Here is a 26,723-nt window from a genome sequence, read left to right as displayed (position 1 = left end):
AAATTTTGCAGCCCATAAAATCTCTCAAAGTTCTAAGCTCTGACAGACGTACTCAATGAGTTATCAACGACGATTTCCATGTGACAGCAATACGTTATGCACAATTATCGATGTATGCGTGAGTTTTAATGCTAAAACATTAGAGTAGCCTGACATTTTTGCTAGCCAGAACCGCTAAGAAAAAAACAGTAAAAAACAATGGCTGGGGTAGGCGGTATGGTGGCATCTGCCATCATAGACAGCCTGAGATAGAGAATCTCCACCACACCACCCGTTTGTGGGGCTGTTCTGTGGTGGTGCTGGTGTTGTGTGAGGAGATGTTTCGCTGTTTAAGAGGCTATAAACAGATTTTTTACGATTCTAATGTTTTAAAATGTTTACCTAATGCTCTGAGCCCAGTCAATATCGAAACGGCAGTCGTAAGGTGTGTTTCACAAGTGGCCAGCTTCCAAAAAGGAATAACGAGACAACAAACAACAACAAAAAAAAGAAAGAAAATATTTATTAAAATTATTACAAAAACAAACGAAACGTAATAAGTGAATCAATAAAAAAACAACAACAAAAGTGAGGCAGATTTGTGGAACCTAGACTTAAACAAAAATAGAAAACCGTGATTTTTAATTAAAACTTATGTTTACGACTCGGAATTAAAATTGCAAAAGAAAATTGAAAAAAAAAAAATCTAAAAATTCCAAAAAATTCAGAAAAATTTCCAGTTCTTTACATTTAAGCCGAGATTATGCAAAGGCTTTACCTAAGCACTGCCAGTGTTGTAAGTCTCACAAACAAAAAAAAGAAAACAAAAATCATCCTCCCCTAATTATCCTCTCAAATTTCATCGTCTCATTTCAAGTTCATTGCGGCAGTGTGCTGCAGTTTTCTGCTGCCTCAATGCTCAGCGCAATCGACAACAGTGCGTCCTTACAAATTTGGCTTTACCATCGACGAGCAGCAACATCGGCGTGAACAAAGAGGTTCGTATGAAGGCCATTTGGGCCATATATAAAATTAAGTTTTTTTTTCAATTTTGGCAAATCTCTTACCGGTCCGAAATATTGTGACACCGCCAGCATGGGCCAGCGCCATCATCATCATCATCTGAGGCAGCAAATGTTGCATGGTAATGGCCATATTGGCCAATAGGTTAAAGTGAATAGCCAGCGTTTATATTAAGTGTCATCATTATAGTAAAACAAAAACAACAAACATTACCGTAAAATAACAACAATAACAAGAAATTCAACCCGGATCATTTATGACCAAGTCATGCTGCCGACTGGCGGATTGGCTTGTTGGTCTGACAGATATTTCCATAATTATCAATGGTCAAACTGGCTGGTGGCAAATGTTGCATAAATATTGTTATTTTTTGTCAATATTTGCAGCAACAAAAAAGTTTATAACGCCAGTCATTTGTTGTAATAATACGCACAGTGGGTGATATTTTATAAGAAAAACAAATTAAAAAGCAGAAAGTTCGGCCGGGCGGAACTTAGAATACGCTTCACAAAAAAAAAAAAAAAAAAAAACAAAAAAACAAATATGAATCCATTTAAATATTAAAAATACCAAATACAGAGAGTTAGCGTTAATTTGGGTGGAAGACCTGGACCTGCATAGGCAATGTTCTGTTATAGGCTGTATTACCCACTAGAAACTTCAAATGCGAAATTTGAAAAATTGTGGTGAATAATTCCGCTAAAATCAGTAAAATAGCGAATATAGGAAGACCCCGTTATAGAAATAGACCTGCATGCCCAATTTTCTGTCACAGGCTGTAGTACCCATTATGAACATAAAATACCAAATTTAAAACAATTGCTGTATATAATTCCGCTAAAATCATGAAAATACCGAATATAGGGAGACCCCGTTATATAGGGGCTATAGGAACCTAGACCTGCATACCCAATTTTCTGTAACGGGCTGTAGTACCCACTAGGAACTTCAAATAAGAAATTTGAAACAATTCTGGTGAAAACTGTCCCTAAAATCATTAAAATACCGAATATCCGAGGGTACCGTTATATGAGGGCTATACGAAGACCTGGAGATGCATAGACAATTTTCTGTCATAAGCTGCATTATCCGTTACGAACTTCAAAAACCAAATTTGAAACGATTCCGGTGAATAATATCGCTAAAATCATTAAAATACCGAATATCGGGAGGTGCCTTTATATGGGGGCTATACGAAGACGTGAACCTTAACATACAATTTTCTTTCTTAGGCTGTAGTATCCATTTCGAACTTCAAATGCGAAATTTGAAACAATTCCGGTGAATAATGTCGCTGAAATCAAGAAAGTACCGAATATCGGGAGGTACCGTTATATGGGGGCTAAACGAAGACGTCGCCCTGCACAGACAATTTTCTGTCATGGGCTGTAATATTCATTACGAACTTCAAATTCTAAATTTGAAATAGTTCCGGTAAATAATGTCGCTAAAATCATCAAAATACCGAATATTGGGAGGTACCGTTATATGGAGGCTATACCTAAGTGTGGACCTGTAGCCCATTTTCAATACCAAAAATTCTGCAGTCCAAAGACACATCTGAGTAATATTTATCAACCTACTTTAATTTTTCCTTGATATTTCGAGGTTTTACAAACGGAATGACAAACTTAATATACCCTCCATACTAAGGTGGAGAGTATACAAATCAAGTGGTTTGGGGGGGTATGTGTAATGATATTGTGTATGCGCATCAGTGACAACATTTAACAAGTAGGGAAAGGACAAAAGTCAGCAGGGGCCAACAATATTTTACCCTACCCCATTTTGCATATCTCGAGGAGATTTCCGTAAATAAAATTGAGCGCTAATATTGGAAGTTTGTGTAAAGACAATCATTGAATGAAAGAAATACCGCTTAGCAGGTCGGATAGTATTTCAAAAATTTTTTTACAAATATTCACACTGTTGACTTTTATAGTCACTCATAAAATATTTATAGTTAAAAGATATTCTTAAAGAATCCACGTTTCTGGCTTCAATAGTCCCTTAATATGTTCTCAAAGGATACACGTATGTGGCTCCTCAAGAATATTCTTAAAACAATAAAAGTTTCTGGCTCCGATAGTATTTAAAAAAATTTTAAATTTTAAATAATCCTCGTTCGTGGTTCCATAATATTGTCTAAAATATCTTTGAAAATCAACGATTCTGATAGTCTGATAGTCTCTTTGAAAATATTTTTAAGAACCCTTTCCATAATTATTCTAAAAAAATGAATTTCAAGCTCTAATAATCGCTCAAAAAATATTCGTGAAAAATTTACATTTTTATGGTTGATAGGTCGCCAGAAAATATCGTTAAAAATCCACAATTCCGTCTTTAATAGTCCCTCAAAATTTTTTCTAAAATCCCCTCCCAAATTATTCAAAAAAAAAAAAGTTTATGGCTTTGAGAAGTTACTTAAAAAATGTTCTTTAAAATATTGAGAGTGTCAAAAAAACCAAAAATATATTCTTAAACGATCGACATTTTAGGCTTTAAAAACCTTTTTGAAATTACTCTGAAAATCCTTGCTTCCTTGAAAATATTCAAAAATATATTCTAAAATAATATTTTTAGCTTTTTTCCCATTCAAAATTATTTTCAATAAATTATTTCAAATTGGTCCTAATTTGTGTCATAGGCTGTAGTAACGGTTCCGAACTTTATATGCTAAATTTGAAATAATTCCGGTGAATAAAGTCGCAATATTCATGAAAATACTGAATATCTTGAGGTACCGTATATGGGCGCTATACTTAAACGCGGACCTATTTAGACAATTTTCTTCTAAGGGATAAAGTACTCAGCAGGAACCCTTGTGTGGATTTTAAGACAATTCCATTGAAAAACTTGGCTGAAATCAAAAAAAAATACCAAATATTGGAAAGTGCCGTTATATGGGGGATATACGATGTCGTGGACCTATATAAACAATTCTCTTCCAGGGGGTAAAGAAAAACTCCTTGTGTAGAATTTCAGACAATTTCATTGAAAAATGTGGCTAAAATCATCAAAATACCGAATATCGGGGGGTACCTTTGTATGGGGGAGATACGGTATCGTGGATCGATATAGTCCATCGTCGAACTTGACTTGACTGCACACAAAATACAGATCTGTGCAAAAATTTAACTTCCTTTCGTTTTAATTGTAGCGCGATTGCCATAGGCGGACAGACGGAAAGGGGTAAATCGTCTTAGAATATTACCCTGATGAAGAATATATATATATATATACTTTGTTGAGTCTAAAATTATTATTTCGATGAGTTACAAACAGAATGACGAGCTCAATATACCCTCCACTATGTATGGTGGAGAGTATACAAATATATATCGGAGCCGAGTTTCACAAAATGGAAATGTACGTCCGGAAATGCACTCCATTTGGGCAGATAATAGCCATTATTTGCTCAATTAACCTGAAATCGGATTAAGGATATATATATGGGAACTATACCCAAATCTTAGCCGATCTCGATAAAATTTGGCAAAGATATTTCTGAGCTCTATAAGATATCTGGTACGAAATATCATTGTTGACAAATACATATTACGAATGTGAGGGACTTAAACACCAAATCGGATGAAACATATATATGGGAGCTATAGCTATAGCTGGACCCATTTTGTACCCAATTTGATTTACTTGCTTCTAGACTGAATTCGGTCGGATGTTTAGTTTTTTAGTTTGACCCTCCCTTTTATTCGGTATTGCGACGATTTAACGACACTATTCACCCCCTATATTTCGCACCGTTTACAATAATTAGTTATGTCGCTAATTTCATCCAATTCCACCCCATTATTAAGCATAGACTTTTTAAGAAAACTATCAGAACTATAAATGTGAATTCTTGAAAAAAACATGTTATTGAAGATCGCCAAAGCTAAAAATTTTGAGGATTTTTTAGAATAAACTAAGAGCATGCATTTTTGTAAAAACGTTTGAAAAACAGCAGAATACATAGATTTTTAAGAACACATTTTAGAAGATTGTGACATCTGCATATATATCAGATCAATAAACCTGGATTTTAGAAGAACGTTTTTAGAGAACGTTCAGAAACCTAAACTTGATTTTTTTAAAAGGACTATCAGAGCTTTTAAAGCGGATTTTTGAAGGAAAATTAAAAAAAAAAAAACATTTTTTGAGGAACCGAATTGGTAAAAAATATTTTTAGACTGACTATTAGGTCTATAAAAGTGGATTTTTGAAGATTAATTATAAGAGAACCAGGATCCTTGAAAAATTTCGATTATAAATGATTTTTTAGAATATTTTTGGAGGAATATTCAAATTATATATTTTTAAGAACTGTCACATCCACAAATGTGGATCTGACTATCACAACCACAATCGTAGCGTTTTAGAATATTTTCTAGAGATTTTTAGGAATATTCTCGATTTCCAAGAATTCCATCGAAGTCATAATGTGGATTTATAAGAACTTTTTAGAGATTATCAGAGTTGCAAAAGTGAAATTTCACAGCAAGGAACGTGGGTTTTTGAGAATATTTTTTTGAATTTTAAAGAATGTATGGAAAAAACAAGTTAAACAGCAGTAACGTCGGCCGGGCCGAACTTAGAATACCCTTCACCATTTGGAACGAATTTAGAAAAAAAAAAATCTGTTAAAATTTTAAAAATACCGAATATAGCCGTTATTTTGGGGTCTATACGACGTGGACCTACATAGGCATTGTTTGTCATAAGCCATTACAATATTCAAATTCGAAACTTGAAATAAACGGTGAAAAATGTAGCTAAAATCATCAAAATCATCGGAGCTGTGCGAAGGCCTGCACCAGCACAGACAATTTTTTGTCACAGGTCTATTACGAACATCAAATACGACATCTCAAACAATTTCGGTTTGTATTGTACCTAAACTTGTCAAAATACCGAATATACGGAGGTACTGATATATGGGGCCTATACAAAAACCTGGACCTACATAGACAATTTTCTGTCATAGACTGTAGTTTCCATTACGAACTTTAAATACGTAATTTGAAACAATTCCGGTGAATAATGACGCTAAAATCATCAAAATACCGAATATCGGGAGGTACCGTTATATGGGGCTATACGAAGACGTGGACCTGCATAGACAACTTTCTGTCACAGGCTGTATTTCTCATTAGGAACTCTAAATACGTAATTTAAAACAATTCCGATGAATAATGTCGCTAAAATCATAAAAATGCCGAATATCAGGAGGAAAAATAAACATGTGTGCAAAATTTTAGCCTTTTATCTCAATACGTGATTACAACAGACAGACAGACGGACATTGCTAAATCGACTTAGAATTTTATGCTGAGTAAGAATATATATACTTTGTTGGGTCTGACATGAGTATTTCGAGGAGTTACAAACGGAATGACAAAGTTAATATACCCCCCATAGTATGGTGGAGGGTATATAAATGGATTTTTGAGGAATTACAGACAGTTTTTTTAAGAGGACTATGAGGGCCATATGCGTATATTTTAAAGAATATTTTTAGAGAACTACCCGACCTGTAAATAATTATTCTTAGAAATGTCCACTGTATTGCGGAGAATTCTCCCTAAACAAATTTGATTTTTTTGAGAGGATTTTGTGGAGACAAAGCTTTAACAATGCATTTTTAAATTAAATTTCCAATTTTATATTTTTTATACACTATTTTTTAATATGAAAGTAAAATTCAAATTTGTAAAGTCTATGACATTGAAAACATCAAACACCCCTTTAATCTACCTCAGAACTTCACGCTGACCATCATAAGAAAAAATCTTTAGTTAATAATCCCCCATTGTCCAAACTCCATACCTTGAGACTGTGCAACTCGTGGACATATCATGATGACAAACATATTCTTGATTGCTTAGCAGATCATGTGGCTTGGCATCGGTCATAATACTTCGGCTCAATGGAAAATGTTGCGAAACAAAATGATCGCCATAAAATAAAACGTACCCAACATCATCAATGCGACGTCAACACTGCCGTTGCTGTTGTTGTTCTTCTTGTCGGTTGTTGTAAATCATTGATATTAAAGAACTGGTGAACTTAGAACAAAGTCTGCATTCTATCGCCAGTGGCATGGCACTCGTCTGCCATCTGACTAACAGACTGACTGACCATATACTCTTTGAAATAATAATAAGATTTTGATTCTCGTAATTTATCTCCCTCATAGCAAACACCTGTACCTGTACATAACTAAATGCCAATTAAAATCTATGCAGATATAGAGATTCGTATTGGAATCTATGATCGGAAATGTCACTAATTCATGTTTTCCAATTACGTGTCCATTATGTAATCTTTAATTTGATGCTGATGTTTGGCACGGACCACCATAAACGATTGAATATAAATTGCAATCGAAGGCATTTCAATTGGGGGGTTTTCATAAGGCGGTTATGCATTCATTTATTTTTTAATAAACAATTAGCGGTGCTTATATGTTGGTTGTGAAATATTAATTCTCTAAATTTAATTAACACTATTTGCTTTTAGAGGAACTATGTTTTGTCACCAATGCTAAAGAGCTCCGGTAAACGTCAGTACAATCCGGACCTTAGAGATAATTAGCAGCATAACGTTCAACCTCTGAGTTATGATGGTGATGCTATTTTAAGAATATTTTTGGATGAACTATCAGGGATACAAATGAAGAATAGTTTATAGAGGGTCGGTCAGAGCAACAAATTTGGGATTTTTAAGAATTTTTAAGGACTATTAGAAGTTCAAACGAGGATTTTTTACGATTTTTTAAGATTTCATGAGAATACTTTTTTCAGGGTCTGCAAAATCCTGAAACATAGGAATAGGAATATTTTTAGGAATATTTTTAAGGGATTGTCAGAATTTTAATCGTTGACTTTTTAATAATACTTTTTAAGCCGAAAATTGGATTTTTTTAACAAATATATTTGGGCTCAACTGAATCGATTTTCCAGAGCATTTTTCTGGGATTGTCAGAGCTACAAAATTGGATATTTTCAAGAATACCTTAAAGAGAGAAACGTGGACTCTTATACAACATTTTGAGGGATCATTAGGGTCTCAAATGTGGATTTTTAACAACATTTTAAGAGACCATAAGAAAAATATTGTAAAGACTGTTTAGGACACAAATTCAGATTTTTGCAGACCATTAGAGCAGCGATTACAAGAGATTATTCGTCGGAGAACTTCCAAGTTGGATTTTTTAATAAGATTTTTTGAAGTTCTAACAGACTATCAGATACACAAATTTTGATTTTGCACAATATTTTTTGCAGCGACTATCAATGATTATTTTTCGAAGGACCATCAGAACTTCAAAGTAGAATTTTTTAATAAAAATTTTGCAATACTAACAGAGGCACAAACACAGACCATCAGAGCTTCCAACGTTGATTTGTTTATTTTATTTGTAATATTTTTTTAATAATTAATTATTTAATAATTACCTGAGACGCAAATGTGGGATATTTAAGAATATTGTTTAAGGGACCATTAGAACTTCCAATGTAGATTTTTTAAGATATTTTTTTGGAAGGGACTATCAGAGCTGCAAGCGTGGATTATTGAAAAAATATTTTAAGAACTATTGGAGACACAAATTTTTACAGAATATTTTTTGCAGCTACTATAGGAAATTAATTTTCGAAGGACCATCAGAACTTCAAAGTTGAATTTTTTAATAATACTTTTTGAAGTATTAACAGAGACACAAATATGGATTTATGGGGGAGACCATCAGAGCCTCCAATGTAAATATTTAAGAATTATCTAAGACACAAATGTAGAATTTTTAAGAATATTTTTGAAGAGACTCTCAGAGCTCCAAAAGTGGTTTTAAGAAATAATTGGTTGTAAAATCTGAGAAATAAACATGGATTTCGGGGAATATTTTTTTTTAAATTATCTTTGACACAAATTTGGGTTATTTAGGCTTATTGCATGAGAGGCTATCAGAACTACCAATGTGGAATATTTTGGAATTACCTAAAAAAGCCACAAAGGTAGATTTTTGAAGAATATTATTTAAAAACTGTCGGGGCGGGAATAGGGGATTTTCAGGAATATTTTTTTCTGTGGAAATCACTCTAACTTCCGAACGAAATGAAGTAGATTAATAACATTTTACTTAAATGTATATGTAAAATGTATAAATGTATGCAGGACATTTGGTATTAAAAATGGGCCATGTAGGTCCACGTTTTCGTATAGACCCCATAAAATGCAACCTCCCGATATTCCGTATTTTTATGATTTTAGCGACATTATTCACCGAAATTGTTTCAAATTCGGTATTTGAAGTTCATAATGGATACTAATGCCTAAGAGAGAAAATTTTCTGTGCAGGTCCACGTCATATTATAGCTCCATATAACGGCACCTCCCTATATTCGGTACTTAGATGATTTCAGCGACATTATTCACCGCAATTGTTTCAAATTTGGTGTTTAACGTTGGTAATGGTTACTACAACCTATGACAGAAATGTATCTGTGCAGGTCCACGTCTTCGTATAGCCCCCATATAACGTCACCTTCCGATATTCGGTATTTTGATGATTTTAGCGACATTATTCACCGGAAATGTTTCAAATTTGGTATTTGAAGTTCATAATGGATACTACAGCCTAAGAGAGAAAACTGTCTGTGCTGGTCCACGTCTTCATATAGCTCCCATATAACGGGGTCTCCCGATATTTTGATGATTTAAGCGACATTATTTACCGGAACTATTTTAAATTTAGTATTTGAAGTTCGTAATGATTACTGCAGCTTATGACAGAAAATTGTCTGTGCAGGCTTACGACAAAAGTTGCGGATGCAGGTCCACGGCGTTATATAGACCCTAGTATACGGTTACATTCCGTATTTTTAAAATTTTTAAAGAATTTTTAATGGATTTTAATTTTTTGAAAATTGCCAAATTTTTACCATTTAAAGTTAGGCCCGAACGAACTTACATCTTTTTTACTTGTTTTTTTATACCCTACAACACTATGTGTTGGGGGTATAATAAGTTTGATTGGGCCAGGATTTATGTAACACCTCGAAATATTGGTTTCCCATATAGGAAAGTATATATGGATCTTCCTAGCTCGCCGAGCTGAGTCGATCTAGCTATGTATGTCCGTCTGTCCGTCTGTCCATGTTATTTTGTAATCACTCTACAGGTCGCAATTATGGCCCGATCTTCACGAAATTTAGTATGGAGGTGGGGTTAATGTCAGAATAGAACCCTATTTCTTTTGGAGATGGAAAGAAATGGACCAAATACTGTCGGATTTTGCAGTAGCTATACAGGTCGCATTTATAGACCAATTGACGCGGAATTTCGCATGTATCTAGAGTTTAGGGCGGGGAAGAAGCCTACCAATTTGGGTGGTCATCGGATAATATTTAGTGGGTAAAATAGACCATATCTTTTGTGTTGAAAAAATTCAAAATTTTTCATTAAACCGCGAATATTTTAAATCCCTGCGAAATCACGAAGCCATGACAAGGTTACTTCTGACCTTTACATTGATGTTAACATCCAACAAATCGGATATATAGCAAAATATGTGCGATATATATGTCTATCAAAGAAGATATGCTTGAAAAATCTCTTATATGTCGAGAACGGCTGAACGGATTTCGACAGTTCTCATTAATTCAGAATGGCCTCTTGGCAGGAAAGAAACAACGTCTAAAAAATCGCATAAAAATATCTCTCTAAAGATGAAAATATTGATTTTGTACAATTTTCTCATATTTTTTCAATTTTGTTATATTTTTGGCATATTTTCATTTTGAATTAAACATTTGGTAATATTTCTACAGCTAACAAAACTAAGTAGGTAGGATATCAGGATATCATATACAGATCGCATTTATTGTCCTATCCTTATGAAATTTTGCATGGGGATAAGATGAGGGTCAGAATAGAAGCCTACTCTTTTTGGAGATGATCGCCATATATTTAGGGGTTGAAATGGACCAAAAAAACTGCAAAATTGTCAGCAGGTCGTAATTATTGCCCGATCCTCACGCACATTTGAATGGGGGTTACCGGGCATTGCAAAAGCCACGCAGTTTTGGATGGCCATCCAAAAATATTCGATGTGTAAAGGAGTTTGCCAACTTTTGTAGACAAAATACGAAAATATTCATTCTAGTTTTTTTGTAGAATTCACAAATACAGGAAAGACGCACTTCTGACTATTTAGTTAAGGCTGATTTCGTTGAAGAATATAGTCAAATGTCTGTATCTCATATAGATGCGTTTTAGTCAAAAACCAATAATAAATGTTAATCTTTTGCCACTTCTGAGAGATTATAGGTCTTTGGGAAAGATCATCTACCTATAAATTGGAAATGAGCAAATTAGTTCAAGTTTCTATTATTCGAAAATAAGAGAACGAAAGCTGATGGTTTTCTTTTATTATTTGTCACAATATCTTGTGGAATTCTTTCGAGTATCATTTATTATAGTGTTATAGGGTATTCAACGGTCGGCCCCGCTCGACTGTAGCCTTTGCTTACTTGTTTTTTTTTTTTTTTTTTTTTTTTGAACATTTACAATTTCTTTTTAAATTTGTGAAGGGTATTCAAAGATTGGTCCGGCCGAACTTACAGCTTTTTTACTTGTTTTAATTGTTCGAGGTTACTTTGCGATATATACTTTCAAACGGCAATATACTTGCCTTCTATTTGTAGTATTTTTCCTGCAATTGTGAGAAAAAATTGTCGCATAGTATTTTCCAAGGATTCTCAAGCTGCAATAATTCACTAATTAATAGCCACGAATTTTTCAAAAATATATATGGGAGTTCCAAGTGGAATTTTTTTTCGAGGACATATCAGAATTACAAACGTGGATTCCCTTAGCGCAATTTTTCAGAAATGGGCAGATTTTGAAGGGTGCATTTTTTTGACAGGCTCCTATAGCTCTCGTGGATATTTAATACATTTTTGCGGGTCTTTTACAACCGCAACCTTGGATTTTAAGGACCTTCGTGTGGTGAATTTTAAATTCATTTTTGCGGATTTTTTAAAATTAATTTCAGTGCACTCAAAATACAATTCTCAATTCTCCCTTATTGTTGTTGTTCTTGTTTTTATTTCGTGGGATTATATCGACTCACTGATATTATATAAATCAAACTAATTAACTGCCATAGAATTATAATTCAACCATTTCTATTCGCAATAACCAGTGAATTTCAAATTTGGAACCTGTATTCAAATTTGAATATTAAATTCTGATGCAGTGCATGGTCTCCAAGTTCAACTGGGTTGATAAAATATATATCTCTTTGTTTACATTTTCTCGTGTATAGCTTCTTAAGCGATCCTTGGCAAAACGAGAAACATGATTTCGAACTTAAAAAAATTGGTTTTGGCAAAAAATTGTTGGTTTAAAATATAGTTTGTTTATTTTGATCGGTTCTTTCCATGAAACATAAATTGGCTTGAAATATCCAGTTCCGACTATGCATTTTCAGGATATATCATTTATAAACTTAAAATGTATTCAAAATGTATTTAAATCCCTGAAACGTCAAATAAAACCCGCTTTGTTGTCTAAATATCAACTGGTATCGAAAACAAATATCTCTTATCGGATAATCAAAAAATATTTTATGGCAAATTCACAGCTCTTATATCACATAATAGAAGTTCTCCTCAGTCAGTCAGTTTATCTATCACTTTCATTTAATGGTTGATAAGCAGCATCATGCCAATATTTATTTATTTATTTATCTATTTTTTTTAAATAAATCGATTAGCATAAATCACTCCCACAGCAATGCAGAGCGACAATCTGTGTATCCTCCAATTAGCCATGACCAGTTGATCTAGTTCGAATTTGGAATCGGATTAATTGAATGTAATTTGTCGACAGAATTTGCGCAGCTGCTATTCCATGCAATCAATTATTATCTGCTTTATTATTGGGTAGTAGGGGCTTTTATTTTGTGGTAACACATTAAAATAAAGTAGAGCATCTGTTTCTGGATTTTTTGAAGATCATAAAATTCAGACAGTTTCTAATTAGAATAATTAAATTATTTAAGACAAATAAAAATAGAAAAAGACTGACGTATATTTGTTTTTTAATTAAATTTTGTTTTATTTTAACAATTGTAAAATCTTTTTAATTTTTGAAAGGGCGAAAATGTCAGATTTCACTTTCTGGGAGAAAGTGTTTAAAAGTGGAAGCAAAAAATCCTTGAGAACAAGTAAAAAACAATCAGTCGGTTTTTCCATAATAAGGTCCTAAAAATCCAAGGTAGGGTTTTTATAAAAGACCCGCAAAAATGTATTAAATATTCTTAAGAGCAATGAGAGCTTTCAACATAATTTTAAAAATTAAAAGGACACTTCTAAATCTATTCATTTTCGAAAAAGACTTTTGAGAAAATCCACGTTTGTACTCTGATATATTCTCGAAAATTCTTACTTTGAAGCTCTCATATATTCTTGAAAAATCCACGTCTGGGGCCATTATATATAGAATTCTAATTATTGAAGCTTTAATTGTCTCTTGGAGAACACTGCAAGACAATTTTTTTTTTTCAAATTGCCGAAAATGTTCAACAGATTTAAAAGGAGAGCTCAACATAGGCGACACGTGTGTCGACATTCATATCACACAGTAACCTAAAAAAATTTAAAAATTATCAGTCGGTTTTTACCCTGACCCAACGAAAAATATATACCCTGACCCAATGTTCAAATATTTAAAAATATTTTGACTGTTGTTATGGCCATTCAAATTATTGACCCCCTATGGAATGGGTTCCGAAAGAATGAACCAAAATTGTTCATTTCGTATCGGACCTAAATAAATATGATATTAATATTCACTTAAAATATACTTATTATACTTCTTAGAAAATGTTAAAATGTGCGTGAGGTACAGGTATAGTCGACCGAATTATTAAATTTTCATGCTTCATCTTATACAGATAAAAATATTGCTATGGGCAAATTAACAAGAAAATCGGACATTTATATCCAATTTAATGCGAAACCATAAATTCCATACTCATCGCAGGTTTTGGTTGAGAGAAATATTTAGGTATAACAAGTTGTAAGGATTTGCTGACTTGTTTCGCAAGTTATGGCAGTTAAAAGTATTGAAAATTGTGACCCCTTGTGGGCAGGTACCAGAGGGAGTTGGCAGATATATATAACTTATATAGCAAAAATGTTTGTATGTTTAAAATTTGAAGAGAGTTGGATGCTTATATCACTTTCTTTGAGCGTTTTGTTTTACCATGTCTGAATGGAATCGGATTTCGCGTTTTATGCCCTTCATGGTTATTCAAAACGTTGACGCTTTGTGTGGGAGGTACCAGCAGGAATTGTTCGATCTTCACAATTTTAATAAAAGGTCTTGTGTTAATAGAGATATTGAGATGTGACAAGTTTGAATGGAATCGGATGTTATTTTCACGCTTTATCATGGATATTTAAAATGTTGACCTTTTTGGAGGGAGGTACCAGAAGGAGTGGACGGGTTTATTTCATCTTCACAGCAGTCCTTGGACTAATAAAAATATTGTGATGTGTGTAATTTGAAGAGAACCGGATGCTTATTTCGTATTTTATGATCGTTTTTTTTACTCAAAATTTTGACCCTTTGTGGGGGAGGTACCAGAAGAAATAGTTCGATCAATACCATCTTTATAACAGATCTTGTATCAATGGAAATATTCAAATGCACCAAGTCTGAATGGAATCAGATGTTAATTTCGTGTTTTATGAGCTTCATGCGCGTTCAAAATTTTTGAAGGGAGGAGTTGACCGCTATATTCCATCTTCGCACCAGACTTTGGGTTAATAAAATTATTGGGATGTGTGGAGTTTGAAGGCAATCGGACACTTACATAACATTTCATAAGAGTAGTTCAAAATGTTGACCCTTTGTGGGAGAGTCACTTGATAGAGTGGACCGATATTGATCATTATCGCACCTGACCTAGCACTGACGCAAATATTAGGATTTGCAAAGTTGGAGCAAAATTGGATTATCTTTTCTCTTTCTTTGCAAAAAATATATTTTTTGAAAATTTCCACCTTTTGTGGGGGAGGTACCAGGCGGAGTGGACCCATCTCCGAACTCTATCAGAGTTTGACAAAAAATATTACGATGTACCAAGTTTTTACCAAATCGGATATTCCCTTCGAGAGTTATCGTGCGCGCCAGCCAGCCAGATAGACAGAAGGATGGACGGACGGACGGACATCGCTAGATCGACCCAAAATGCTCTGAAACATTTTGGTATTTTTACACCGTTTCACCCTTTAAACATTATTCGATGACCACATAGCTAGATCAACTTAGCTCGGCGATATAGGAAGATTGATATATACCATAGTTGGTCTAGATATTACTAGTCGCAATAAACTTTTTGGTCCAATCCAAATTATAATACCACCAACACAAAGTGTTATAAGATAAAAACGGAAGTTCTTGAAAAATTTATTTAACAAAAAAAAAAAAAAACATAATTTTTCAAGAATCCTAAAAAAAAATAATCCAAAAAGTTTCAACTCTTTCATATCATAACACCTTCGAGAAAAGAGCTTGTAGGACTATCCAAAACATCGAATTTTCGAAAGTATTTTTGGGGACTATCAAGGGATTTTGAAATTTTTTTCAAAATTAATTTTTAAGAAAATTATTTGAGGGAATATAGTCATCCTTAAACTTGGATGTACTATCAGTCCTTTAAATGTTGAATTTTAACTAAATTATTTCAGAATATAATATAGCATAGTATTTTCGGGCCATAAACGCTAACTATTCATAATTGTGAACTTAGCATTACATATTTTTTGAAGCACTATCGCAAATCCAAATTTTGGTTTCTTAACATCTTCGGTTAACTATCAATGATGGCTTACTACACCCTTCACCATACTATGCGGGGTATATTAACTTTGTCATTCCGTTTGCAACTCCTCGAAATAGTCATGTCAGACCCAACAAAGTTCTAGATCAACGTAAAATTTTGAGTCCATTTAGCGATTCCTATCTGTCTGTGGTTTTCTTAAAGCCCCCATACAACGGTACCTCTCAAAATTCGGTTTGTTGATGATTTTAGAAACATTATAGACCGGAATTGTTTCAAATTTGGGATTTAAAGTTCATAATGGGTACTACAGCCTATGACTAAAAATTGCGTGTACAAGTCCACGTCTTTGTATGGACCCCATGTAACGATGCCTCACATCACATTGTTTCAGGTTCCTTCCAAATGGTGGAGGGTATTAAAAGTTCGTGCCGGCCGAATTAAGGCACTTTTATTTTTTTGCTCGGAGACTCGCAATTAAATGTTCTCTGGAATACTTCCTCCCTTCTCTAAAAGTGGGAGATTTTGACTTAATGTGGAACAGGGTTAAATTAGCAGTGAAAATGCAAATCCTTCTAAAATCATGCTTTGTACGAAAAGTTTGCATAAAATTACTTGCCCTGGCGTTTATATAAGTTTTATATTTTAATGTAATCTGGGACTTATAATAAATTTTTATGTCAAATTATTTTATAAAATATTTCGACTTTCTACGACCCAGGTTTAGGGGACCACTTTTGGTGAAGGTTGAAATAATAATCCTTGTGTTGTTATCAGTAGTATTGTCGATTCCATGATGCGAAAATTAATTTCAAAAATGTGGGGTGTGAACTTACCGGCTGTATTTAGATTACTTTGCGATGAAAACTTTCCAAACGACGATGCACGTGGTTTCAATATTTAGCTCTATCTTCATAATTCATTGGATTTTTTATACAACTATTGTATAATTTGTAGTATAATGAAATCGTGAGATTTTTCGCATTCCATTTTCAATTTTTTGAGAGATTTTTAAAATTGCTAATTTTGAAAATAAATTAATGGAGACTTGGCCAAATCGAGAATTGTTAAAATAAATTTTAGTTGTTTTCCATATTTTGAAATAAATTTCTTACTGAATTTTCATAATTGCGGATTTTTTTAAATACTTTTTTGAGCGATTTTTCAATTTTCAATTTTATAATAATTAAAAAAAATTATATTCTCAAATAATTTTGTGGAAATTTTTCAGAAATCTGCACCACAAGGTGGTCAGGGTATTGTGTCTTGGTGCATTTCTTTATAACAGTTCTTCTGATGATCTGCATAGAATCACAATCTGAGTCGATTGTCCGTCCGTCTGTCCATGTATTTTTGTGAACAAAGTACAGTTCGCATTTATTTCCCGATCCAGATGAAATTTTGCACAAATCATTTGTTTGACCCAAGGACTAACCCTATTGAAATTGGAAGTAATCGGTCAAAGTTTAGATATAGCTCCCATATATATCTTCGTCCGATTTGCTTTTTATTGTGCACCAAACGTGTAATATCAACCCGAATAGTGTGGAATTTTGCACATACAACCAAATTAGGCCTAAAAATAAGTATGCCAAATTTGATCGAAATCGGTTGAGATATAGCTATAGCCCCTATATATATTGTTCATCCGATTTGTTATTTTAGTCCTCCGCAGCCGTAATATGCACTTTGTAACAACAATATTTGGGGAAATATATCAAATACAGCTCAGAAATACCTTTGCTAAATTTTATCGAGATCGGTTCCGATTTGGATATAGCTCCCATATATAACTTCGTCCGATTTACCTTTTATTGTGCACCAAACGTCTAATATTTGCCCAAATGGGATGAAATTTGGCACTTACGACCTAATTGATCCTAGAAGCTAGTATATCAAATTTGGTTCAAATCGGTTTAGATATAGCTTTAGCTCCCTTATATATATTGTTCATCCGATTTGCTATATTTGTTACCCACAGCCGTAATATGCACTCCGTAACAACGATATTCAGGGAAATATATGAAGTACAGCTCAGAAATATCTTTGCCAAATTTTATGAAGATCGGTTCAGCTTTGAATATAGCTCCCATATATCAAATGGGCAATACAAGTCCGAATTTAAAATCGCAAAATATTTAGAAAAACGGTCACACAATTGAAGTTAAGGACAGGGAAGAACTTTAGCATTTTGGATGACCATTAAATATTATTTAGCTGTAAAATGGATCGCCACAACTAACAGCACGACGGAGTGCGTAAGTATTGGACAAATGTCCCTGGTCAAATTGCTAAGGGTAATAAATGCCATTGTTCCATGACATAATTTCAAAAGCAAAACCTTCCAAAATGGATTTGGACATAAGGGGACTTCTAAAATATTGTAGTGTTGTAGAGTATCACATGGTCGGCCCGCACGGCTATAGCCTTTGTTAATTGTTTTTTAAATAAACTTTTAGTTTTTTTTTTTAAAAAATAATATAATATAATAATATTTCAATATTTTGATAATTTTCACTCCTGATCTATATATATATATATATATATATATATATATATATATATATATATATATATATATATATATATATATATATATATATATATATATATATAGATATATATATATATATATATATATATATATATATATATATATATATATATATATATATATATATATATATATATATATATATATATATATATATATATATATATATAATATTTATATAATATTTATAAATAAATATATTTTTATGCGAAAAAATTTTGAAGAAAATTAATTATGATATTTTTTTATTTTTTGTAATACCTAAGCTATCGTATATATATATATATATATATATATATATATATATATATATATATATATATATATATATACGTTTTTTTTTTTTTGTATAGAGCTACCGCTCAAACAAACCTAATCTAGTTATGTTAAAAAAAATCAAAAAAAAAGTATTTATTTTATGATTCCAGACAAACATAATAATCGAATCCATAATATTTTATTATACAATTTCATTAAGAAAATGTCAATAAATTAAATATTATGCTAGTTTTATGACAATTTTATGAATACATAATTTCGTGATAAAATGATTTTCAAATAAAAAGACATAATCTCCAATCAAAATCATAACAAGTGGATATTTAAATATCGTACCATGTATTTAAATTCAAACATATTCAAAGCGTATAACGGAGAATTCAAATGAAACTGTTAGAATTATTCATAAATGATTACCATGCGATATGGAATAAAGTTTTATAATCGTAAAACTAGAATTGGTATCAAAAAAAATCTATTCTGAAGCAACATATAACCACCTAGAACACGCACACACACACACACATGTTGTTCGTACCTCTAATATCTCACCTAATTTAAACATTTCTTAAGCATCGTCTCCATGGCAATTAGTGGCCATTTAAAAATTAAATCAGGTCTATCTAGTTAAGTTTGTTAATGTCCAAAGAGAAATTTATGTATTTTTGTTTTTATTTTGAATACAAATGTTATGAAATTTATAGTTTTTTTTTTTTTTTTTTGTTGCAAAATTAAAAAAATCATAATGGACATGTGTTTCAAACATTTCATAAATTCTTATTTTTAATATTCATGTTTTATGGATTTTTTTTCGCTTTTTCGCTTTTTTACAGATGAAAAGGGCATTGTTATGGGAGAATTTGGTTTCATAACTGCCGATGGCATCTACCATGTGACTGTCTATGCCACCGATGAACAGGGCCGATTCCGCATCTTGGCCATGAAAAATTATCCTTATGAGTCGCCACCAAGTAAGTACAAGCAATTAAATAGAAGGTGAGGAAGAAAAGAGACGTTAAGATAGACCGGGTCGACCTAGATGTAAAAACAAAATCCAAATAGCAAAATATAATGGGGTTATTGTCCGTTCAAAAATTGAGTATCACCAAATATTGAACCTATGTTGAACTGGGAGAAATTCGCGAGTTCAGAGTTAAAAAATATCAAAATTCAAAATTCTCCGATTCTGGGAAAATTTGAAAATGGATAGAATAAAATTTATATCAAAATTCCAGAAAAACTCCATCTCTATAGATTTGTTAATTTATTCCGCATTTTGTAATAATTAATTGCGATTCTCTTCAGAAACTGTCGACATAACCGTGAAGCCTAAACCCAAACCCAGCACTACGACGGCAAAACCCAAAGAAGACTTGCCACATCATAATTTCTACAATGAAGCGTGCTCCGGTTGTTTCTTATCGAATGGTAAAAAGGAACCAGCCAAACCGAAAGGATCCGGAGAGACGCCAAAGACTGGAATTCGGACGTTATCGAAAGAGTTGCCCAACTCAAGCCCAGATAAGGCTAGCGGTACAAAAACAACAGCAGGAGCAAAGCCCAGTGTAACAGGTAATATTTTTTTCATAATTTTCTCACTACATGGAAATAATTATAATTGAAGTTATATTAATTAGAGAGCATTAACAAACTTCAAAAAAATTCAAGTCAATTTTTTTTTAATTTTTACATTATTTGTTGAAAATATTTCTACGGGAAAGAAACTAAAATCTAAAAAAATTTATTAGAAAATTTAAAAATTTTTTTTTTTTTTGGCCTGTTTTTTTGACGAGAAAATATTTTGAATTTAAGCTAGTTTATACACCATGTTGGTGTCATATGTAAAGTGATTTTGACCACCTTTATAGTTAGGATTTTTAAAGCATAATTTTTGGCGCTGCCATATTTTGTTTTCAACTAAAAAGAAATATTTTAAAACATGAAGCGTAAATTACATTTAATAAGTAAAACAAGTAAAAAATTTGTAAGTTCGGCCGGGCCGAACTTTTAATACCCTCCACCATTTAGTACAAATTTGGCAATTTCCAAAAAAAAAAAAAATCCGTTTAAAATTCTGTTAAAATCTTAAAAATACCGAATGCCTATGCGACGACGTAGACCTGCATAGGCAACTTCTGTCATAAGTTGTTACAATATTTAAATGCGAAACTTGAAGAAAAATCTGTTTATAATGTAGCTAAAATCATGAAAACACCGAATATAGGGGGTACCGTTATATGGGGGCTATACGAAGACGTGGACCTGCACAGACTATTTTCTGGCATGGGCTGAAGTATCCATTACGAACTTCACATGCGAAATTTTAAACAATCCCGGTAAATAATGTCGCTAAAATCATCAAAATACCGAATATCGGGAGGTATGGTATATGGGGGCTATACGAAGACGTGGACCTACATGGCCCATTTTCTGTTTTATACTGCAGCATCTATTACGAACTTCAAATGCCAACTTTGAAACGATTCCGGTAAATAATGTCGCTAAAATCATCAAAATACCGAATATCGGGGGGTATGGTATATGGGGGCTATACGAAGACGTGGACCTACATGGCCCATTTTCTGTTTTATGCGGAAGTATCTATTACGAACTTCAAATACCAAATTTGAAACAATTCCGGTGAATAGTGTTGCTAAAATCATCAGAACACCGAATATCGGGAGGTATTGTTATATGGGGGCAATACTAAAACTTGGACCCGCACAGACAATTTTCTGTCTTAGGCTGTAGTATCCATTACGAACTTTAAATACCAAATTTGAAACAATTCCGGTGAATAATGTCGCTAATATCATCAAAATACAGAATATAGGGAGGTACCGATATATGGAAGCTGGCTATACGAGAACGTGAGTCTGCATGGACAATTCTCTGTCAGGGGCTGTAGTACCAATTGCGAATTCTATAAACGAAATTTGAAAGAACTACGGTGAATAATTTCTCTACATATCATCATCAAAATACCGAATATCGGGGGCTATATAATATCGTGGACCGATATATCCCATCATCGAACTTGATCTGCCTGCAGAGAAAAGACTGATCTGTGTAATATTTTAGCTTCCTGTTTTTATTCGTTTTGACTCTAGCGTTATTACAACAAATGGACATATGAACAAACGGACATGCGGACAGGGCTAAATCGTATTTGTTTTACCCTCCACCTTGGAAAGGAGGGTATATTAAATTTGTCATTCCGTTTGTAATATCCCTAAATATTCGTCGTAGACCCCATAATGTATATATATTCATAATCAGCATAAAATTCTAAGCCGACTTAACAATGTCCCTATGTCTGTCTGTCCGACTGTCGGTCTGCCTGTCTGTTAAAATCACGATACAGGCCACATTATATGAAGTAGAGTGTCAAAATTTAGCAGAATAATTTGTATTGTGTCTAGGATGGTTGGTATTTAAAATGAGATATATCGGTCCACGTTTTGGTATAATCCCCATATAACGGTACCTCCCGTTATTCGGTATTTTGATTATTTTTGCCACATTTTTTCACGGATTTGTCTGAAATTTGGTATTTGTAGGTCATAATGGGTTCTAGCTTTGGTGGCAAAACATTGTATGTATAGGTCCACGTTTTGGTATAGCCCCCATATAACGGTACCTCCCGATATTCGGTATTTTGATAATTGTTGCCACATTTTTTCACTGATTTGTTTGAAAATTGGTATTTGTAGGTCATAATGGGTTCTAGCTTCGTATGGCGAAACATTGTATGTATAGGTCCACGATTTGGTATAGCCCCCATATAACGGTACCTCCCGATATTCGGTATTTTGATAATTGTTGCCACATTTCTTCACCGATTTGTTTTAAAATTGGTATTTGTAGGTCATAGTGGGTCCTAGTTCGAATGGCGAAACATTGCATGTATAGGTCGTCTTTTTTTTGTATAGCTCTATATATAGCGGTACCTCCCGATATTCAGTGTTTTGATGATTTTTGCCACATTTTCTCACGAATATGTCTAAAATTTGGTATTAGTGGGTCACAATTGTTTCTAATGTTTCCATTACCCTTAGGTGGAGGGTATTAAAAGTTTGGCCCGGTCGAACTTAATGTTTTTTTACTTGTTATACTCTCAGCCATATGGCTAGAAAGGGTATATATAATTTGATACCGCCAAAACGTCATCGAAATAACTGTTTTAGACCCTAGATCTCTTAGGACCAAATCCGTTCAGGCCATTTGGTGTCGATCTAGGGATGTCCATCCGTCCGTCTGTCTGTCTGGCTGGTGCTCACGATAACTCTCGAAGGGAGTATTCGATTTGATCCAATTTTCGTACATCGTAATATTTATATCAAACATAGATCGGGTTAGGAGATGGGCAATATCGCGCCACTCCTTCTGGTATATCCCCAACCAAATGTTAACATTTTCAAAGAAGAAAATAATGTAATGCACAGAAAGAGAAAGGATAAGTATACCAGCTATGGTATGAAGGTGTTATGTGTCGGTCCACACCTTCGGGTACCTCCCCCACAAAGGGTCAAGATTTTGAATAATAAAAAAGATTATATACAGGGTTGCCCCTATTCGACGGACCCATGTTTTTTTTCAGCCAATTCGATGACTCTTTGGACCCATTCCAATCGACGAGGCTTGTCCGCAGGCAACATTCTTTGCGTCAATTGAATTTTGTACGGGAACAAATGTAAATCAATGCGAATAAACCGTTGTAAAGTGGACCGAGTCATGCCCAACTGCTGAGAACGGCGTTTTTGGGATGTTCTTGGGGACCTCTCAACACTGGCTCATACGGCAGCGATATTCTCGGCCGATCGCCTTGGTCGACTTTTATATGGCCTCTTCGGATTAGAAAGAGCCTTACCAGTCGAAAATTTTTCGTATAAACGCTTAATGGTGTTCTTAGAAGGCGCTCTTCTCACATTTTTTAATGTTTTAAAAGCACTTAGAGTTTTCACAATTGACTTCTTCTGTTGAATGTAAATTTCAACTATTTCAGAGCGCTCGCGTGGCGTGTATTGGTTCCTGGTAAAAATCTGCTTGGACTGACGCTTCAAACGCGGTATGTCATTAAGCGATGTGACATCTCTGTCAAAAGTTATGGCGTTGCCAGATGGGTCCGTCGAATATGGGCAACCCTGTAATCCGAAATAAGCATCCGATTCTCTTCATATTTCACACATCCCATTATTTCTACTAACACAAAAAATGTTTGTGAATATGGGTTATATCGGTCCACTCCTTCTGGTACCTCCCTTACAAAGGGTCACAATTTGGAATAGCCATAGAGCTCTTAAAACGAGAAATAAGCATCTGATTCTCTCCAAATTTCAGATATTTCAAAACATCTACTATCAAAAGATCTGCTGTAAAGATGGTATATATTGGGGTACTCCTTCTGGCACCTCCCCCACAGAGGGCCAAAATCCTGAATATCTATTTATATATCATATATCTCATATAAAGTGAAGGAAGTAACCAATATAGTCCAAACCTGACACGTCACAATAATTATATTATATTTATTTAGGTAGGATAGGAAATGGACAATATTGGTCCATTCCTTCGGAACCTACACCATGGAGGGTGAAAAATTTGAATTATCATAATAGGGATCTAAAAATATTTAAAGAATCGAACATTGGCTGAGGGCATGGTAGAAAAATACAGGTATATATAATATACCTGTATAAGTAGATTTTTATATGTTTTCTTATACGACGTCACTCGGAAGTTATTATGATTCCCGTTTTTCAACAATTTTTACAAATTTAAATAATTTTTCATTCAACATTTTCCATTCCAAAATTGGTTTGACACTTCATTGTCCCAGCAGCTGTGTCGATACGTCTACCTATATTCTTCTACCATGGCTGAGGGTTTACATCTGTCAACAATAGCGCCTGATACTTTATAACTTGTTTTATTCCAGTTTTTTAATATGTTTTTTGTGATCGCCTAAAAGTATGCTTCGAAATATACAATATAAATACAAAAAAGTCAATTTACATATGACTCTAATATTATGTGTAGTCTATACACAAACCAAATGCCTCAACTTCCACAAAACAGAATTAAACTTCACAATTTCTTACACATCCTCCCACACACCCCTTTTTCCTTTTACAGGACTCGCAAAACCTACCACACCAACAAAAGTAACACAGACACAAGCCAAAGTTCCACCAACTCCACACGTTAAGACGACAGAATTCACAAAACCAACAACAAAAACGAAAATAGCAACTACACAAACCAAACCTTCAAAAGGACCTACACAATCCAATACACCAAAAACAAAACCAACAACAACTCAAACAAAATCCACAGGACTCAGTAAATCCATTACACCCAATGTAATACCAAAACCCGATACACCAACCAATTCCAAACCCCAGCAGAAGAAAACACCAACACAAGTTGCTAAAATCCTTCCATCCTCAAATCCTGTGGCTGCCACAACAGTTGTGCGTAAAGTTGCGGCCATACCTAGCACCACCCAATTAACTCCTATTCTTAGCACCGGCACAAACCTTTCAAGTAGTTTTGCTTTAAACCTTCAAGAAAAGGACTTGTAGGATATTGACAAATTTTCAAATTTATTTCCACAGATAAAAATACCAAACTAGCCAAGACACCAACCAGTGAAAAGGACATTATGGATTTGATTGTGAACAAGGTATTGCCAGCTGCCATGGGTGGCAAGGGAGTGGTGGTGAAACCACCCGGTGGTAAGTTTTGCCATAAAAGGATATTTTAGGGCATTATGTTTTCTACTAAAATTTGCTATAATTTTCAATACCCCAGCGCCCTCGGTTAAGAATCCAATTGAAAGTGCTGCTAAAACACCCTCAAAAGCGGGCACACCAACTGGAAGTGGTGGCAATTCCCTGGCCCCGGGCAAAGGAGTCAATGCCAATTTCAACCCCAAAACGACAGGCTCTTCTGCTGGCCCACGAGGCGGCGCTGGCTCCGGCAGTGGCAGCTCTGCCAACGTCGGCGGCGGCGGTGATGGTGATTTATATCACTTCAAATACCTACTCGACTATCACGGTCACGAGGAGACTGGCAAACGTAACGGCAACAAAGAGGGCAATTACTTTGCCATTGGCGATGACGACGTTGAGCGCACCATCGAGTATGTGGCTAATGAAAATGGCTACCAGCCGCGCGTAAACTGGCGCAAACGAACCGACAAGGATAATCTGCCGAAGGAGAACAATTTGAAGGAGTACGAATTTGTTTGGTTCTATGACAAATAGTTCAATAGGCAAACCCAGGTAGTCAAGCGACTCCAAAGGACTTAGATAAAAATCGCACAAAACGATGTAATTAATCGTATCGAATTGTGTTCATAATTTTTTTCTTGATTTTGATTTGTACAATAATATTTTTTTTTAATTTTTTTATTATTATTAATTTATTAATTTTAGTGTTGTTGTAGTCGTTAGATACTTTTAAATTATTTTGCGAAATATACAAAAACAAACAAGAAGAAATATACAACTACAAAATATAAAATGAAGATGACAACAAATTTTGGAGTTGAGAAATGTTTTGGCCAACATTTCAGAAGAGAGGAAAATAATTTGACGATGGAGAGATAAAAGAGAGAAGAAAGACTTCTCTATAGAGAAGATATTTTCGAAAGTGGTCTATATGTGTATGACTTTGAGAATGTCTTCTAATTAGGGTAAGTGTCTTTTATTCCTAACTTTCAAGGTCTTCGAAAAAGAAGACGACAAATTTAAAAGCGATTTTTTTTTTAATTTTATTATAGAAAAATCGGAAAATTGCATATAGAAAATCCACAAAGGCCTTCTATATATAAGGGACCTATAGAAGTCCTTTTATATAAAGACGTACTGTAGATAGTCTCCACTGTATGGAAGAAGTTGACAAGACATGCTCTTCCTATATAAAGAAGTCCTGTTGAAATCTTATTTGTACAGTTGGGAGGACCTGTTGAGGGTCGTCTATGCATAGAAGATTATAAAAGATTTTTCCCTGGAAGGGACCTATAGAAAGCCT

General features: G+C 33.8%; 1 protein-coding gene across 2 annotated transcripts; it reads left to right on the top strand.

The window, feature by feature from the left end:
* The first annotated feature begins 269 nt into the window (after positions 1–269).
* On the top strand, positions 270–26,186 carry LOC101887898 (protein lethal(3)malignant blood neoplasm 1). 2 transcript variants are annotated; one of them, XM_011293536.3, is made up of 7 exons: positions 270–775; positions 857–977; positions 19,520–19,657; positions 19,992–20,258; positions 24,822–25,232; positions 25,304–25,423; positions 25,500–26,186. In XM_011293536.3, the coding sequence occupies exons 1-7, from the start codon at positions 743–745 to the stop codon at positions 25,952–25,954; spliced, it is 1,545 nt and encodes a 514-aa protein (XP_011291838.2). In that variant the 5' UTR covers positions 270–742; the 3' UTR covers positions 25,955–26,186. The 2 variants fall into 2 exon arrangements, with proteins under 2 accessions (XP_011291838.2, XP_005181967.2); XM_005181910.4 differs by lacking the exon at positions 24,822–25,232 and having other exon boundaries at positions 281–775.
* Positions 26,187–26,723: the final 537 nt, after the last annotated feature.

This window comes from Musca domestica, unplaced genomic scaffold (assembly GCF_030504385.1).
Source record: "Musca domestica strain aabys unplaced genomic scaffold, Musca_domestica.polishedcontigs.V.1.1 15, whole genome shotgun sequence".
Classification (NCBI taxonomy): Eukaryota; Metazoa; Arthropoda; class Insecta; order Diptera; family Muscidae; genus Musca; species Musca domestica.
This window is presented reverse-complemented; position numbering and strand designations above follow the sequence as displayed.